We start from the raw sequence: 20238 nt of genomic DNA, 5'->3' as shown, positions 1-20238 counted from the left end.
GACACGTATCCATATAACAGGGAACCTCTAAATAGTTATCAAAATGGATTACTACTCCCCATTTTTGGCAATCTGCATGTGTATAAATAACAATGCCAGAAGGGATCTAGAAAGTATTGGAGAAACTTTACAGAACTGGACAAAATAACAAAATTCATTTGAAGAAACAAAAGAACTAACACAAAACCAAAAATGTAGGAGCATAGCAGGAATAACACTTCCAGACTTCAAACTATTATAAAGTAGCAACTAGAACTATTTGATACCTTCATGATTTTATATATAAAATATGTGACTTAGAAAGACAGATCAATGGAACAGATTAGAGAAGGAAGAATCAGAAATAACGAAACTCAGTAGGGTTCACTAAACCCTAAATATAACATACTTAAGAAAAATGAAAATTGAAACGCATCTGACCTTTTGCCTTACACACAGCAAATTTACAAAGATAATTAAAGATGGGAATCAAATTAACTTTGGAGGGGTTATAAAAGAGCAGGGATACTAATAACATGATTGGTGGAGCTGTGAATTGGATCAACCATTCTGGAATGCAATTAGGAAGTAAAAAGAGTAAATACATATCCATACCTTCTCAAAGGGGACCTCTAGGTCAAACCTCAAGATTCCATTTCTAGGAGGTTTATACCCCAAGGAGATAAGTGGCAAAAAGAAAGGACCCATATATACACCTAGATATATGCAGAAGCATTTTTTTTGGGGTAAGAGTAAAGAACTGCAAACAAATTACTTGCCTATCAATTGGGTGACACTGAAATAAGTTTTGGAACATCAATGTAAAAGATTATGGAAGATCTGGATACAGATTTTCCTTGAATGGATACAAAGCAAAGTAAGCAAGACCTCAGAAAACAATATGTACATTCATTACAACAACATAGAATTAAAGAACAAATCAATCAAAGCTGAATATTTGGGACACAGCTAGGTGGATAGCAGATAGAGTGCCTACATGGAGTCAGGAAGACTGGAGTTCAGATACTGCCTCAAATACTTATTAGCTGTGTGCCTGGGCAAATTATTTAGCCTTTCAAGCTTAGTTTCTTCAACTACATATAAATAGCACCTACACCTCAGATTGGTTGTGACAATCAAATATAAAGTGTTTTGGAAACCTTAGAGTGATATATATTGTTCTTATGTATTATTATTGAAATAAAGATATAACTTCCCAATTAATTTCACACATTCTCTGAAATCTACCCAAAAACCCCTTTGGGGTCTATGGCTCTCAGATTAAGAACCTTTACCATAGAAGCTTTGTGTATCAGGAAAACAGTGAAAATAGCGTGTTGGTCTCAGAAATAAATAGGAGAAAAGAAGGCATGGATTGCCTTGAGGTAACTGCCAAGCTCCTTTAATGATCTCAAGTTTCTCCCAGAAAAAAGTCCACTTCCTTAATCTCAACATCCTACAGCTGTTGTCATAGTACACTAGTCTTTGAAGTACTAAGAACGATTACCACAGAGAGGGCAAAGGAAAGATACACGGCAGGTGTGAATAGACTTCAATATGTGAGGAAGTTCAAAAGAACAAGAGTAAAAGATAATCATCAAAACTACTTGGTACTGATTAAGAAAAAGAGCAGTGGATCAGTAGAATAGGTTAGGTACACAAGACACAGTAAGTTAACGACTGTAGTTATCTACTGTTTGATAAACCCAAAGACTCAGCTTCTGGGATAAGAACTCATTATGTAACAAACACTATTGGGGAAAATGGAAAATAGTATGGCAGAAACTAGGTACAGACCAACATCTTACACCATATACCAAGATAAGATCAAAATGGGTAGATGATTTAGACATAAAAGGTGAGACTATGAGCAAATTAGAAGAGCAAAGAATAGTTTACCTCTCAGATCTATGGAGAATGGAAGAATTTACGACCAAATAAGAGATAGAGAATATTATGAAATGCAAAACAGATAATTTTGATTACATTAAACTGCAAAGTTTTTGCACAAAGTCAATGCAACCAAGATCAGAAGGGAAGCAGAAAGCTGGAAAACAATTTTTATAGCCAGTATCTCTGATAAAGGTCTCATTTCTAAAATATATAGAGAACCGAATGAAATTTATAAGAATATAAGTCATTCCCCAATTGATAAATGGTCAAAGGATATGAATAGGCAGTTTTCAGATGAAGAAATTAAAGCTATCTATAGTAATATGAAAAAATGCTGTAAATCACTATTGATTAGAGAAATGCAAATTAAAACAACCCTGAGGAACCACCTCACACCTATTAGATTGGCTACAATGACAAAACAGGAAAATGATAAATGTTGGAGAAGATGTAGGAAAATTGGAACACTGTTAGTGGAGTTGTGAACTGATCCAGACACTCTGGAGAGCAATTTGGAACTATGCTCAATAAAACTGTACCTACCCTTTGACCCTAGCTCTATATCCCAAAGAGATCATAAAAATGGGGAAAGGACTCAAAAACATTTATAGCAGCTCTTTTTGTGGTGGCCAAGAATTAGAAATTAAAGGGATGCCCATCAATTGGGAAATGGTTAAATAAGCTGTGGTATACGAATGTAATGGAATACTATTGCTCCATAAGAGATGATGAGCAGAAAAAACCTAGAAAAACTTACATGAACTGATGCTGAGTGAAATGAGCAGAACCAGGAGAGCAATGTACATAGTAACAGCAACACTGTGTGATGACCAACACTGACAGACTTAACTCTTCTCAGCAACACAAGGATCTAAGACAATTCCAAAAGACTTGTGATCGAAAATACTATCGACATCCAGAGAAAGAACTACAGAGTCTGAATGCAGATTGAAGCATACCATTTGCTCTCTTTGTTTCTTCTTTCTTGTGGTTTTTCCTTTTGGTTCTAATTCTTCTTTACAACATGACTAATGTGAAAATATGTTTTAAAAAAAGGAGTAAAACATATAATAAAAATGTTCTAAGGGAAATGTATTATAAGAAAAGAAATGGTGAAGATAAAAAATGACAGAAATCCTGCCTGCGATGCTCCCCAAAATATTAGGAAGAAGTAAGGAAGTCCTTCAGATTGTAAAGTCAGTCTTATGGTGATCTTAATCCCCAGGAACAGGTAAATATTTCTGTGTAATCCTGGAGGGAACATTGAAATCAATGTTATCAAACATATCTGAGTATCTGGGTTGACTAAGAAATTCATGTAGACACACAGGGAGCTCACTAACAAATTCAAATTTCAAAGAGACACAGACATACTTTGAAATGATAGGTAAACATAGGATAATTCCTGTTAAGAGAATAAAGCTGGAAGTGCTAAAGTGCAGAATGTACTTACAATGGCTAATAAGGCTAAGGATAACATAAAGAGTTTTGTAGCTATGCTGTGAGATAGTGAATCCAAGAAGGAAGAGGATTGTTCATTTCTGTTTCAGCTGCTGAAGAGAATGTCCTTTGCCTTAGAAAGGACAGAACAAATAGGGAATAAATAGAACAAACAAGTAGGAGTTGAGTGGCTAGATAATTAGGGAGAAAAGAACCCAGCTGAATTGAATATACAAATATTGAAGGAACTGACTGATGTTATTGGGATTATCTATTTACTGTCATTTATCTTCGTGAATTGTGGCATCTAGAAGAGGTAATAAAGATCGAAGAAAGGTAAAAGATTTAGTTTTCAGAAATGCACAAAACAGAGCCTACAAAGTATAGAAAGGTGAGCTAGACTTTAATTCCTGGTAAAACTCTAGACTGTTTTATTAGAGGGATACTGAAATTGGATTCCTACCTTTCTAACTTGGCTTGGGAAAATCAATGGAAACTGCAGTAAAAAAAAAATACTTTGTTGACAAATTAAATGTTCAGTGTCCCCGGATTCCTCAAGTCAAAGAATACTGTGTTGTGAGTAAAGTTTGAGAGTGACTCTAACCAGTCATTATTTGATTCCACAGACAACTAATAGAAAATGACATCAGTAAACAACGTGTTTTAACAGGCAATTTCATTTTTTGTGATTTTCAATGTTTGTAATTTAGTACCTTCCAACTCTCTTCCTGAGAAAAATTTTCAATAATGTACTGAAGTGAGTTAGTAAGCTCCAAGTCCCTGTTGGGATACATTTTTATTGTAAACTATAGTTACCAACATAATTTCCTAACTTTTCTCCTCTGTCCCTTTTGTCAAAGTTACCAAATATCGAGGGTATGGGGTATGTGTGTGTGTGTGTGTGTGTGCATGTGCATGCATGCATGCACATGGCACACTCTAGAGCACTTAGTTTGAAAGATCTTGTCATACTCTTCATTGAATGTCTTCTTCGTCCTCCTCAATGTTCTTTAAAAACTCTGGCTACTGCCTTTATGTAAAGTATTGTGGTATACGTGAAAATTTATGCAATGAAAAGGATGCTTTTTAAAAAGCTATATTTTGGTAGCAAATAATCAGAAATTATAAGATGAAGAATTGTATTACTATGTAACATGATTATAAATATTAAGAACATATTAGGAAAATATCAATTTTATCAATTAACTGAATAGACATTAAGTTTAAAGTGCTAAATGTTTCACAGTGGTCTATGAAGAGTAAAGTCACAGGACTTGAATGAATCAGGAGGAAACACCACAAAATTTATGATCTTATATTGTCTGATATACCCTGTAAATTCTAAGAAAGGTATTTGTGAAATGACTAGTATGATGTCAAGCATACATTGACAAAACTATTTTTCAAAAGATGACAGCTTCTATTTGGTTGTTATTCCAACTGACATAACTTTCAAGAGACATGTCGTAAGTATTTATATAAAGGACTGAAAAACCTACTTACCTAGTGTTTTTCCTTCCACTATTCTTGTTAAAAACTGACACACATATATAGTTCTTAGATGATGTGCTGTTAGTTTGGATAGTCCATGAATAATGGCTGAAACAAAACATGAATTAGATTAAAACAAGAAAAGTAATCCAGCAGTGTCACTATGTGGCTAGTTAAAACAACAACAACAACAGATATAAGCATTTAAAAAAAAATCAGAAATCAGAAATATTTTTTTCTATCCATTTGTACAGATAATATAATTAGGGCAAGGTTGGAATAGCACATTAATGCTTTCATTATACAACTTAAATCCAGTTACAATTTGACAAGTATATATTTCACAAAGTATGTTTATAATTATGTTTACAGATAGCTGCTATTTTGATGAAATTTTCTTTTGATGAAATATTCCTGATGAAAAATAGTCTTATGTAAACATATAAAACCAGTATGGAACTCTGCAATATCTACTCTCCAATTCCTTGGTCCCTTGTTCTACAACCACTCATTTTTTGCCAAGGTCCAATCTTGAATTACTACCACCATCAGCCTTCTCTACCACCAAAGAGAGCTAAAGAAAGTTTTACCTAATCTCACTAGGGCTTCACTACAGCAAAGAAGTCTTTTTACTCCTCAATTGATTCTAACCTACATTAGTATATCTATTCCAAACCTTCAATCTCCTCAAACCTCCCAGGCTTCCAACTCTTCTCTCCACTCTCAACTATGCACCCTTGTTGCATACTTTACTGGAAAAAAAAAAAATTGAAGACCATTACCCATGAATCTCCTCTTTTTCTCTTCTCTGCATCCTATATGACCTAGTTGACATTATCTTCCATTCTCTCTTTTACTGGTCTGATGAGGTAGTCCTCACCAACCCACATTGCCCCCTAGACATGTCCTTGATCCACATTCTTCTCTAGATTCCCCTCACAATCATTCCTTCTCTAATCTTCAGTCTCCCCAAGTACCAGTTCCCAAACCTCTCCTACCCAGAAAAAACCCCTACCATATATCTATACAAGCTAGCACTCTATCTCTCTCCTCTGTTACAGACTCTGAGAAAAAGCTGTCTATGCCCATTGCCTCCATTTCTTCTCCTCTTAATTCTCAACCCTTTTCGATCTGACTTCTCATCTCATTAAACAAAAAGTGCTCTCAAAAGTTACCAATGAACTTAACTGCCAAAATCAATGGCTCATCCCTCAATCCTTGTCTTTACTGGCTTCATGCTATTCCTGGAACAGAATAAACCACCCTCCAATTCAGAGCATTTTTATCAGCTGTTTCCATGCCCAGAACACTCTGCCACCTTATCTCCAACTTTTAGCTTACATTGGGCTTCCTCCAAGTCTCAGCTAACATTCCACCTTCTGCAAGAAACCTTTCTCAATCCTCTACCTTAAGAGGATACCCTACCAGACTACCCCAAATTTATCCTGTATATATACACATACCATATTGTTTACAAATAGTTATTTGCACATTGTCTTCCTATTGGACTGTGAGCTCTTTGAGAGCAGGGATTTTTTTTGCCTTTCTTTATATCCAGGCACTCAGCACAGTGCCTGACACATGGTACGTGCTTAATATAAATGCTCACTTGCCACCTTCTATATAGCATTTGACAATATCGACCTCTCCTCTCTAGGTTTTTATAATACTGCTCCCTCTTGGATCTTATCTTACCAATGTAAGGGCTCAGCTACTAACTTTGGGTATATCATAAGGCTATTCTGGGCCTCCTCTTCTTTCTATACTGTCATTTGGTGGCCTTGTTAGCTCCCTCTGGGTTAACTATCATCCCTATGCTATGACTTCTAACTTTACATATGTATATATATAAATAGGCTATTTTATATTTATCCCATTCTCTCTCTACTCAAAAGCCACATTAGTTCACATATACCTCGGACAATATTTCTTCTTCAAGTGACTTCCCCCAACCCACAAGTGCTCATCACCATTTTCCCTACACTCACCTTACTTCTCTAGTTCTGGATTCTCTCACAAATAGGTTTGGTAATTTGAACTTTTCAGAGCATATTGCAGTCATGGGCCCCATCCCTCCAGGTCTTAGGTATATTACTACTGAAATCAAATTCACTTCCTTTTATTAAGTTATTTCACTTTATTATCTAAGCTTTATCATACTTCTGTATCAACTGCAGATATGGGTTTTATTGCTGGCTCCTTTCTTGGATTTTGTCTCCTGTTAATTACATATCTACAACTATTCTTATTAGACATGTTAGCTATTCTTTATGACATCTAGTTTGGTAGAGATGTGTAAGGCAGCTTTCTCCCTCATCTCTTTTCTTCTCTTAACCAGATTTTTAAGATTCCAAGGACATTTTTTTTTTTGACTAGGCCTTATTAGCCTGCCCTATTTTTGGATGATCATTCATAGCTTCATTCAAGACAATCCAAATCTCGTTCTTAAACACCAATGTCTAAACCAGCTGTTTTCTTTCTTTCCAATACCTCTGCTTTGAATCAGCAACAGTGATGAACACCTCATGTGTGCCTAAGTTCTTTGATTTCTTGCTTAGGACACCTCAAACCTTAGGAATCTTTTCTAGGCTCCTCCTGGCAGTATCATTTGTTCTCATATCAATCATGAAAGTGATTATTACATTTGACCAATTTCAGGAAGGGTTTTGTCAAGTTCCAGATATTTGACTCCAGGAAGGGAGACCTCTTAAATATTAGTATCAGGTTGTCAATCAGTGCCTCTTTATAGTAGGTTATATGTATACAAAACAGTGATGCATAATACTGTATGTCAAAATAAGTGCTTCATACAGTTGTTGCCACAGTTCAGTTGGGTAAATGTCTTTCATGTAGGTTAGACATGGATACATAGGCTGGCAAGGGGAGGGAAGGTTATTATAGTGGAGAAAAAGAACAAGTGCAGAAGCAGGAATGAAGATGAATGTTCAAAAGAAAGGAATTATAGTTTGGTAAGTAGATTTAGTAAGTATAACTGGAAGGCTAAGTGGTGCAGTATATACAGCACCAGGCCTAGAGGCAGAAAGATTTGAGTTCAAATCCAGCCTCAGACACTTACTAAGACCTTGGGCAAGTCATTTAACCTCTGATTGTCTCTGTTTCCTCCACTGTAAAATTCAGATAATAATAGCACCTACCTCCTATGGTTGTTCTGAGAATTATAGTAATAGGTAACATTTATATAGTTATCTCTTCCACATCCAGGGGCACAAGGGTACGGTACCCCAGCAACCTGGAAAATCCATGTAATTGGACCTCCCTTTGTATCAGAGAAGTCGTTTGAATTATTAAGGTATTAAAGGATTAAATATGTTGATATTATACAATACTAAACATATATTTCATGCATTTCTGAGTTTCTAAACTTTTTCTGTGTCGTCTGCTAGCCTCTGCATATCATCTGCAACTTCAGAAAAACTCCCAAAAAATTCCCATTTAATTTCTTATGCTAACCTGCGATATATTGAAATGTGGAAGGGATAACTGTAGTGCTTACTCTGTGCCAGATACTGTGCTAAGTGCTTTACAATTAGTATTTCATTTAATCTTCTTAATAACCCCGAGAGGTAAGTGCTATTATTATCCCTATTTTACATAAGGAAACTGAGGCAGATAGAGGTTAAATGACTTGCCCAAGGCCACACAACTAGCACGTGTCTAAGGCCAGATTTGAACTTAGTTCTTCTTGACTCCTGGCACAGAGCTCTACTAGGCCATCTAGCTGTGCACAAATGAGATACTAATTGTAAAGCACTTAGCACAGTACCTGGCATACAGTAAGCTCTGTATAAATGTTAGTTGTTGTTGTTATTAAAAGCTTGAGAGGTAGGATGGAAAAAGATTGCCTGAAAATGTATATTCACCTTTCTTTGTGCAAAAGAAAACCATTACGTGTTCTGATGAGATGTAAAGATACCAGTAAAATATAAAATTTTTAAGGGCAAGTACTCTTTTTTGTTTTGTCTTTCTATGCCTTGAAATTTTTGGGGTCCTTATTTGGGATTTCATCCAAACCCAAAATTTCCTCCTTATCTATGAATGCACTTTGGTGACTTGTCTGGGCACTGAGAAGACTACATGAATTGCTCAGGGTCACAGGCAGTATGTGTTGGAGCCAGTATTTTAATCTAGGTCTCAACTCCTAGATCAAGATTCTCTGCCTTGCATATAGGAGCCTAATAAATGCTTTAATTGATTGATATTAAGGAAGATTAATTTGTCAGCAGTGTGCAGAATGGAAAAGGGAGAGTATAAATGTTCATAAATAACTGTAATAATCTAGTTGTGTAATAGCAAAGAGTATGGATTAAATGTAGCAAAAAAAAAAAAAAGGGAAAAAAGATGTGGTTAGCCACAAATTAATTCCTTTTTTGGTTTAGGACCACTGATTTCATTGGTATAGGGAATTCCCTCATGAAGAAAATCCCCGCTCTATCAATAAAGATGATTATTCTACAAATTACAGTCTAAAAACACTTGCCTGGAGAACAGAAAGTTTAAGTAACTTGTCCATAATAACAAAGCCATTATGTGTCAGAGCTAGAACTAGGAAGGCAGGTCGTCCAAACCAGTCCTCTATTCCATGTTGCCACCCATAGCTTAATAAGTAATTCTTTTAATAAACTAAAATTTAATGGACTAGAAATGAATCAACAATGAAAGGGCTTCTTATGCTAATAAAACAAATGAATGCAAAAGCAAATTAAAACTTAATTATACTGAAGTCTATCTGAAGTAATTCATTCTCACCTAATTCTACTGAAGCATTAACTACTGAAACAGAATGTTTACTATATGTGTAAAAAATAACCAAATTACTAGGTTGTTAGGAAAAAATTAAAGTGCTGAAGGTTCTCACAAGAACAAAAAACATACCAAAGAATAGAGAAAGGCAATGCAAGTTGGAAGAAGAACTGAACAGTTAGATAGACATTTACCCCCTCAGAATGAGATTAACAGAAAAGCAAGGGCAGAAGATAGAGGATAATTTAAGAATATGACACAATTTCATAAAAAGAATGAGTGTCACGAGTACGTAAAGCTCAGAATGGGCTGAGAGGTGTCAAAAAGCTAAGGACAATATAAAGGATTTTTAAAACTATGTGGAGGAAAGAGAAAAATAGAAGAAAGTAAACCTTGAGTTGGACACGAGAATGATAAGAGAGAATGCAGTTACTCAAATTTTTATTTTGTATGTTTTCTCTGCCAAGAAGTGACTTTTGCACTGGAAATTAAGGAACAAAAATGGCTAAGAAAAGTATAGACATGATAAGTGAGCACCCAGTTGTCTTTGATGAATTTAAATCAACTGGCTCAGACAAACCACATTTTTTGGAAATAATTGGTAGATGTGATTGTTGAGCCATAGTCAGTGACTAGCAGAGTGACTAACACAATATAAAAGCAGAATAAATGCTTCTTCAATGTGTAAAGTGGAGAAGGGGCAAATGTTATTTGTATATTCAGAGTCCACAAACTACAAGCCAGTTAGCTTGACTTCAATTCCTGGAAAATTCTAGAATGGATCATTAAGATGATCATCAATGATAATCTTGAAAAGGAAGCAACAATGATTAAAATGGCTTCATAAAGGACAGACCAATCTAATCTCCTTTTTTGACAGGGTATTACTAAACTGGCAGATCAGAGAAATGTGCTACAATTTAACTAAATTTTCTTGATGGAAAGATGTGGTACTACAGTTAGATGGATCTGAAATTGGTTGAATGGCAAAAAAAAAAGTCATTAATGAAGAAGCAGCAATGGTTCAATAGAAAGAGTAATGGATTTATACTTAGGGGAATTCAGTTCAAATCCTACGTCTGCCCCTAAATACTTATATGACCTTGGGCAAAAGTTCACTTTCTGTGGCCCTTAATTTCCTCTCCTGTAAAATAAGAGGGTTGGTCTAGATGGTCTCTCAGGTCCTTCTTAGCTTTAAATCAATGATCCTAACAAATGTCAATGTTAATTTGGTGCTTTTAGCAATGATTTGGATAAAGTTATAAAGAAAACACATACTGATAAAATTTTGCAGATGACAAAGTTGAGAGACTTTGTTACACTGCAAGACAGATGGAAAGATCCAAGATTTTGAAAAGCTAGAGCAGAGATTCTTAATTTATTTGGGTTATGGATTACTCAAAACAGTGTTCCTAAATATGTAAAATAAAATGTATTAGGATTACAAAGGAAACGACATATACTAAAACACAATTATCAAAAATTAAAAAAAAAATCTCTGATATAGGTTAAGAAAGCCTAGACTAGAGCACTTGACCGAAATCCATGAAAATGAAACCTAATAGGGATATATATGAAATCTTACACTTGGGTGCAAGAAACAAAACAAAACAACAATTTCAAATATGGAATGGTATTGGCAGGAGTGGCCTTGGGGGGGAGGGACAAGGTGATTATGGGCAAGCCACTTACCTCTCTCAGTGACCCTAGGCAACTCTCTAAGATTAAGTGACAAGGACTGCAAGTGCGGGACAAACACAAATTATTCACACTATGTAAAATCTGAAACTGACAAGGTTTTATAAGTAGAAATGACTTAAAAAGATGCATGAGCATTTGCTTTGCCAACTGTACCCCAAAGAACATCAAACCTTTCAATCTGACTTGCAGCTAAAACCTCCTATGTGTGCTTGTTGTCTTCCCCCGCTAAACTGTGAGCACAGTGCCTACAAAGGGGTAAGAAGAGCTTAATACTCCTTCCTGCCTTTCCAGTTTTCTTACACCTCCTTGCCCTCCACATACTCTTAAAATTCTGTTGTTCCCCAAATAAGACCCTCCTTTGCCCTACTTGCTACATTTCATTGGCTATACCCAATGCCTGGAATTATCTCCATCCTCCCCTGACTGGCCTCTCCACCCTACTCTTGCTCTAAGATAAAATTCCCCTTAGCCTTTCACGATTTCCAATAACAACAACAACAATAATAACAGCTAACACTTATCACCACCTTCCTGGCACCAGCCTTCCCTCTATTAAGTTATGGCCAATTTATTTTGCATATATAAGCACATGTATATTGGGGTATGTGTGTATGTATGTACATTTGTATGTATTTGTTTGCATGCTGTAAGCCACTAGGACTGGTTTTTTTTTTTTTTTGGAGGGGATGACAGTCTCTTAATGCTAGTACCTTCCCTTTGTTAAATTCTTTCCAACTTACATTACATAATACATACAAAAATACACATTTATCTTCCACATATAGAAGCAGTTTGCACACATTTGTTTGCATGTGTCTTCTCCGTTAGACTGTGAGCCACTAGAAGACGAAGATTTTTTTTTGGGGGGGAGTGTTATTATCCCCTTAATGGTAGTACCTTCTATTTGTTAAATTCCCTCTAATTTATATTACATATATACATTTATCTTGCACATATATGTACATATTTAATTGCATGTTGTCTCGCCCATTGGGCACTAGAAGAGTTTTTTATGGGAGGGGGTTTAGGGTGTCATTCCCTTAATAGTAGTGCCTTTCCTCTGTGAAGTTATCTGCAATTTATCTTGCATACACAGATATACCTTTGTACATATTTGTTTGCATGTAGTCTCCCTCATTAGACAGTGAGCTATTCAAGTACTGGTTTTTTGGGGGGTGTGTCATTCCCTTAACGCTAGTGCCTTCCCTTTGTTAAATTCCCTCCAATTTACATTACATATATATATATGTTTTATCTTGCACATATATATGTCCATATTTAATTGCATGTTGTCTTCCCCATTAGACTTTGAGCCACTAGAAACAAGGATTTGTTTTGTTTTTGGAGGCGGTGCCTTTATATCCGCAGGATTTAGCACAGTGCCCTGGTACATAACAGGCGCTTAATAAATGCCTGCAGATTTGACAGGGAGGGTCTTTTCTGTTAGTAACATCCTCACTGTACTACATAGTACATAGCACATACATAGTACAACATACCTAAGTACTTAACGGTATTTAAGGGCACCATCGGCAGCCCTAAACCAAGACAAAAGACAACAGCGCAGTCTTTCTCTCCAGAGACCCGGGGAAGCAAGGGCCGCGGAGACCGCAGGGGGCAGCCACCCACCAAACCCCTACGGTCCGACCCCCACCCTGGAAACTGGAGCAGGGAGGAGACTGAGGGGGGATTGAATGAAGCCACAGCATCCCGCCCACTCCCGCCCCGCCCCCGCCCCGCCCCCGGGCCACGCCCGCACTGCGGCAAACCCTGGAGCTGGCCTTCACACACCAGCCGAACCCCCCGCCCCCGGCCCCTGCCCCGGAGGGCGCGGAACCTCCCGGGCTCTGCCCCCTGCCAGCCCGCCCGCTCCGTCTCCTCTCACCCTCCGCAATGTTGCGGTTGCGCTTGAACTCTTCGATGTCGTCTTCGCAGAAGGCCTGGCAGAGGTTGAGGCAGAAGAAATCCAGCATCCATCCGCAGGCCAGCGAGTCGGCCGCCGGATCCACGGTGTAGGGCACGGGCTCGTCTTCCTCCCCTTCCTCACAAGGGATGAACTGCCGCTTCATGGCCCGGATATATGCCCGCTCCCGCGACGACTTGGGCGCCATGGCAGTGCCTTCACTTTCCAGCAACCAAGGAGCCCTTCCGTCCAGGTCTCTCTCCGCAGCAATTTAGAAAGAGGCTGACGGAAGCGAACAGGTCGAGGGAGAAGGGACCGCCCACCTTCTTTTATAGTCATCTTCTGCCCCCTGGGCGAGCTTCCATGACCAATCAGAACCCGGAAGCAGAGTAGGGGTCCGTTCTGATTGGCTGGAGGTTGCTTCAGTCATTCTGACGCGCATGCGACCCGCCTTCTCTGCAGCAAACGAAAAATTGATCACTTTTCTGCATCTGTGGTTCTTTGAACTGTCTAGAAAAGATGACATAATGACAGAATAAAAACAACAACAACAACAACAACACCCGAGAATTATGTATTGAAAACAGAAATACTTGCTGCCTACAGTGCTTTGTTATTTTTTTTGCCTCAGGTTGTAGAGAAAACATGAGTCTGGAGTGTAATGACTTTGCTAATAATTGACTGTAGCATCTTGAGCCAGGAGACAACCTTTCAGGGCTGGATGGATGGAAGGTTCGGGGACATCTTTATTCTTCCTAGCTCCAGGGTTTTATTTTAAAAGTGTACAAATAAAACACTATCACTATTCCACGGTAACATTTTATATCCAAATGTTTACCACAATGTAGCTACGCAATTACAAGAACTGACATTCTTACAAGTGGCCACAATTTTTTTTCTAGGACATCACTAGATAAAGGATCCTGGATTTCAAGCAGAAAGAGACTTTAGAAGTCATTGAATACAAAATATTACAAATGAGGAAGCCTATACTCAGAGAAATTAAATGACTGACTGGAATCACACAGCTAGTAAGAACCTAGGATAGATAGATTCCAGGGAAATTTTGTACAAGAACAGGTACCAGGTAGGTGTTCACACATTTTAAGGAAAGGATAGGTTCGGCCTGTGAGTTGCTACCAAAAAAAAAAAAAAAAAAAAAAAAGGAAGGAAAGAGTAGGGAGAAATGAAAGGGAAAAGGAAGACAGGCGAGAGGGTGGGAAGGAAGGAGGAAGGAAGAAAAGAAGGCAGGAAGGAAGGAGGAAGAGAGGAACAAAGGAAAAGAAGGAGGGAATGGAGCCAGAGGATTTTATATTTTATTTTGGGGGTACTAGGGAGTCATTAGAGTTAACTGAATAGGATTGTGTGTAACATGATGCGAACTGCACTTTGGGAAGGCCACTTTAATATACTTGAGTTGAAGATGGGCTACAAGTAGTGGAAAGATACTTGAGACAGGGAGACCATCAGAATTCTATTGAAATAGTTCAGGAATGAGGATGACACTTAGGTTGCAAGCCTGGGTGACTGGGAGAATAAGGGTCCCTCTAAAACATTAGGGAAGTTAGGAATGGGGGAGAATTTAGTGGCAAAAATAATGAGTTCAGTTTTGGACATATTGAATTTAATTTGGTTAAGGCAATTCAGTTTGAGATGTCCTATAGGCTAGTTGGACACTGGATGCTGGGAGAGAAGTTAGGTAAGAGGTTAGGGAGACTGGTAGATCAGAGTCATCTACATAGTGATGGCAATTAAATCCTTGGGAGCTGATAAGGTTTGACCTGGTTGATCCAGGAAAGGAGAGTGAGAAGGAAATAGATAGGAGAACTAGGAGGGAGTAGTGTCATGAATTTCTAGAGAGAGAAGAGATTATATTCCTCCTATCAAAGCTTTGTATTCATTGAAACTATGTAGAATACTATGATAGATGTGGGTAATAGAATGAAGTACATGTAAGATATGACTTGTCATGAAAGTTTCCAGTCTAGTTAGAGAGGGAAAAACTCATAAAAAACTAAATAAATAACAAATGAAAAGCAATATAGAGTTTCCAAGTAAGTGATCAGATAATAGGTGTTAGAAGGGTATGGGATGGTCAATGAAGTGTTCACAGATGAGATAAGACTTGATCTGGTTAGGATTTAAATAAGCAAAAAGATACAGGGTAGATGAGAAACAAATGATGGTGTTTAAAAAGTATTTATGAAAGGGCGATTTTTGGAAGTTCTAAAAAACTGGGCTATCCATACAGATTATTAGCGCAGTAGATGCTACATATCTGGAATCTTAGAATTAGAGAATTTCAGAGTTGGAAAAGTTAAGACCAGTTAAATTGTGACTGGCACCCACAGTCTATTCCACAAAGTCTAGTTTGTGAGAGTTAAAGGATCTTCCCCTAATGCATATAATGTTTGTTATTCAGAATTTATAAAATGCCGTCCTTTGTGAATATAAATGAATTGAAGGTGTAAGCTTTGGTGTATATAATGTTATTTGTTATCTGAAAAAAAAATTTAAATACAAGGCTACCTTTTCCTTTGTGAATGTAAATAGATACATATTAAGCACTTAACAGCTTTCCCAAGCATTGTACTACACTCTGGGGATACACTTAAAATTAGCAAACAAGAGTGGCCCTACCCTCAAGAAACATATTCTAATTCTAACCTTACATTCTTCTATTCTAACAACAAATTAAGGAGTACTAGAAAGATGAGAAGAAAGCAGAAAGTGATGGAAGAGAAAGAGAAGGAAAGCAGAAAGCCCCCACACACAAAAACCCCAACCCCTGCCCCCCCCCCCCAAATCCTCACCTGTCAGAGCTGGAAGGAGCCAAGAGTGGAGTCTGTGGGATAGAGGGAGTCTGAGAATAAAACCATGGTAGGGAGACTGCAAGAATTTAAGACAAGGCAAAAAGCATTCCAATCAAGTGAAGGTGGATTGAACAGAGAGTATACATGCATGTACACATTTATGCTTAGCTATGTAGATAGATGAGATCTACCCTCTAATGATATGCATATTACTTGGTTGTTAGTTCTTTTTTTCTTTTACAATTTCCGTTCCCTTACTTTCTCCAAAATCAGATCATGCTTTCTTATGTGGATTTCTAATGGATACTAAAACCCCCTGCCAGTGAACCATTGTTTTTTTTCTGGGGAAGTTATCCAGAACTGATTCTGGCAAAGTTCCAGTAATTTAAAAATGAAGAGAATTCTGTCAGGGTTTTGGGTATCTATACTAATTTTTAAATTACTCTGCACATGTCAGATACTAAGTGATTTGGGTGTTCCCTTCAACTCTAAAGGCAACAATAGCATTCTTGGCTACCCATAATTGTGAAACTTCTGATCATGTCCTTCCTTAGTCAATCAGTCAGCTAGCTTTATTAAATACCCAGAATGTGCTAGGGATACAAAGAAAGGCCAAAAAAAAAAAAAGAATACAAAATCAACCAATCAAGCAACAACAAAACAGTTCTTACTATCAAGGAGATAGGTAATGATGACCACTACTACTATCATTTCAAGGAGATATAATCTAATGTGAGAGATGACATATGAACAACTATGTACAAACTCATATAGCATATAAATAGAGAGTAGTAATTGAGAGGGAAAACACAAAGTTTAAAGAGGCCTGGGAAAGGCTTCTTTAAAATGAGACTTTAACAGAGATTTGAGGGAGCATGAAGACAGCTAGAAGGCAGAGGTAAAGAGGGAGAGTGTTTTAGGCAATGTGAGATAACCAGTGAAAACTGGCATTGGAGATGGAATGGCCTATTGTAAGATCAGGAAGGAGGCCAGTGTCACTGGATTGCTGAGAATGTGGAAGGGAACAAGGTGTCAGAAGACTGGAAAGGTAGAAAGGGTACAGTATACGAAGGACTTTAGAAGACAGAAGGTTTTATATTTTATCCTGAAGATGATAGGGAGTCACTGGAGATTATTGAATGGTGATTGGGGGCAAGCAGTGATATGGTCAGACTACTTACATACTTCATCTACTTGGTTTATTTTGTGTAGATAGTAATGTGTGTCTTCCATAGTGCCTTGGCTCTGCAAAGTTCTGGGGCTTGATGCAACCAGCACAATGTCATGTGCAAATAGGAGGATCTGGCAGAACCCATTATCCATAGTGAATCTTTTAAATTTGGATTTTGCTCTGTATCCCTTCCATTACAGTGGCTCCCTGGTCTATGCCTCACCAGATAGTAATGTTCAGAAGATCATACAGCAAGGTTATTTCCATTGTTCTGTCTTTCAAGGAATCTTGGATTTTCATCTAAGGATGAAAGACAGTTTTACTAAAGAGAACTGTTACTGACTTTGGCATTCACTAGTCATGCTCTTTTAGCTTTCTTATTGTAGTGCTTTAATTTTTATCAGTTAAACTTTGCATTAAATGATAATAATCAGTGTCCATGGCCTTGTTTCCATCCATTATCCATTTTTATTATTATTATTTTTATTATCACACAAATAATGTCAGATCTAAACAATTAGAAAAATATTAATTGCTCATGGGTAGGCTAAGCCAATATAATAAAAATGACACTTCTACCTAAATTAATTTACTTATTCAATGCCACACCAGTTAAACTACCAAAAATTATTTTATAGAGGTAGAAAAAAATAACAAAATTCATCTGGAAGAACAAAAGGTCAAGAATATCAAGGGAATTAATGAAAAAAAAAATGAGAAGGAAGGTGGCTTAGCAGTACCACATCCCAAACTGTATTATAAAGCAGTAATCATCAAAACAATCTGATACTGGCTAAGAAAAAGAGTGATGGATCAGTGGAATAGATTAGGTATATAACACACAGTACTCAATGACCATAGTAAACTAGTGTTTCATAAAACCAAAGACCCAAGCTTTTGGGACAAGAACTCACTATTTGACAAAAGCTTCTGGGAAAACTGGAAATTAGTAGAGTAGAAGCTAGGTATTAGACCAACATCTTACACTGTATAACAAGATAAGGTTAAAATGGGTATATGATTTAGACATAAAGGGTGATACCATAAGCAAATTAAAGGAGCATGAAATAGTTTACCTGTCAGATCTATGGCTAAGGGAAGAATTTATGACCAAACAAGAAACAGAGACCATTACAAGATGTAAAATGGATAATTTTGATTATAGTAAATTTAAAAAATTTTTGTATAAGCAAACCCAATGCAATGAACATTAGAAGGAAAGCAGAAAACTGGAGAGGGGGGAATTTATAGCAAGTGTCTCTGATGAAGGCCTCATTTCTCAAATATTTAGAGAACTGAGTCAAATTTATAAGCATACATGTCATTCCCAAATTGAAAAATGGTCAAAGGGTATGAACAGGCAGTTTGCAGAAAAAGAAATCAAAGCTATCTCTTGTCATGTAAAAATGCTCTAAATTACTATTGATGAGAGAAACACAAATTCAAACAACTCTGAGGTACCACCTCATGCCTATCATATTGGCTAATATGACAGAAAAAGAAAATGATAAGTATTGGAGGGATGTGGGAAAATTGGGACACCCATTGTACCATTGGTGGAATTGTGAACTGATCCAAACATTCTGGAGAGCCATTTGGAACTATACCCAATGGCTATAAAACTGTACATACCTTTTGATCCAGAAAGACCATTATAGGTCTGTATTCCAAAGAGATTTTTTAAAAAAGGGAAAAGGACCTATTTATATAAAAATAATTATAGCAACTCTTGTTGTGGTGGCAAAGAATTGGACATTGGGGAGATGTCCATCAATTGGGGAATGGCAGGACAAATTGTGGTATATTATTGTAATGGAATACTATTGTGCTATAAGAAATGAAAAGCAGGCTGATTCCAGAAAAATCTGGAAAAACTTATATGAACTGATGCAAAGTGAAGTCAGCAGAACTAGGCAAACATTGTACACAATGATAGCACTATTGTATGATTTCCAACTGTGAATGACTTAGCTATTCTCAGCAATACAATGATCTAAGACAATTCCCAAGGACTTGTGGTGAAAGGTGCTATCCACCTCCTGGGAAAGAACTGATGGAGTTTGAATGCACATCAAAGCATACTGTTTTTCACTTTCTTTATACTTTTTGTGGTGAGGTTTTTTTAGTCTGTGTTTTCTTTCAAAACATGACTAATATGTTGTATGTCTTGCATGATAGCAGATTTATAATCTATATCAAAATGCTTACCATCTCAGGGAAGGGAGGGAAGGAAGGAGAGAGGGAGAAAGAGAATTTAGAATTCAAAATTTTAAAAAATGAATGTTAAAAACTGTTTTTACATGTAATTGGGAAAAATAAAATATTATTAAAAACAAATGGGTCAGGATTGAATTCTTATTCAATATACTATATTTTTCTCATTTTAATTTTTTTTTCTTTTAACTTTGTACTGATTTTGACCTTTGCTTTAACAAGTCAGCTCTGACTGAGAGACAAATAATTCAGAAATGACTCTCACATCAGTAACACATCATTTCCTGTGTGTTAAAACATAATCAAGTTCTTCTCTTTGTGTGTGGTATTATTTGGTGCTCACAATGTCTAGCGTCTAACTAATTTACTCCTGGGGGAAAGTATTCATGACATGTAATCAACCAAACCAGCCCCTCTCAGTTCTTTTTCCTGACTCATATTTTCTGATGTATTTCTCACCATACATACCTGTTCCCACCATTGTGCTGATGTCTTGAGTTGTTGTTTGTTGTTGTTTGTCCTTTGTTCTTGATGAGGACCATGACATCATGGAGGTGATGCCATGACATGCAAGTGAATTACATTTAAGTGAGGGAGGGCTGTGCAAAGTCACCAGCCTCACTTTCTCCTCAGGAGTCCTCTGGGTCCAGTAGCCAGATACACATCCGGAAGTGTATGTTGATTTAGTTTAGGGAGAGTAATGAGTTCTTCATAGAATTTTGCTACTTCTTTGTTACTGTAACTGTCATTATTACTGCAGATGGTGAAAGAGGCCATTCAGGACTGAGGGCTGTTTTGCATTTTTCCTTGTTTCCTGGGTAGCTGTGGCTAAAGAATTTATCACCAAGTAATTAGCCTACTGATGAAGATCA

General features: G+C 37.1%; 1 protein-coding gene across 5 annotated transcripts in view; it reads right to left on the bottom strand.

Annotated features, from left to right (window-relative positions):
* The window catches only part of LOC114054320 (telomeric repeat-binding factor 1-like), a 47248-nt gene extending 33789 nt beyond the window's left edge, over window positions 1-13459 (bottom strand). For all 5 annotated transcript variants that reach the window (XM_027877539.1, XM_027877537.1, XM_027877536.1 and 2 more), the window contains exons 1-2: window positions 13151-13459; window positions 4816-4911 (exon numbers count right to left, since the gene is read on the bottom strand). In XM_027877539.1, the coding sequence (XP_027733340.1) occupies window positions 4816-4911; window positions 13151-13376 (322 nt within the window). In that variant the 5' untranslated portion in view covers window positions 13377-13459. The remainder of the gene's footprint in view (window positions 1-4815; window positions 4912-13150) is intronic.
* Between the last annotated feature and the right edge of the window lie 6779 nt (window positions 13460-20238).

This window comes from Vombatus ursinus, unplaced genomic scaffold (genome assembly GCF_900497805.2).
Source record: "Vombatus ursinus unplaced genomic scaffold, bare-nosed wombat genome assembly UNPS02014812.1, whole genome shotgun sequence".
NCBI classification, from domain to species: domain Eukaryota; kingdom Metazoa; phylum Chordata; class Mammalia; order Diprotodontia; family Vombatidae; genus Vombatus; species Vombatus ursinus.
Note: the sequence above shows the minus strand (reverse complement) of the source record. Positions and strands in the feature narration are given on the sequence as shown.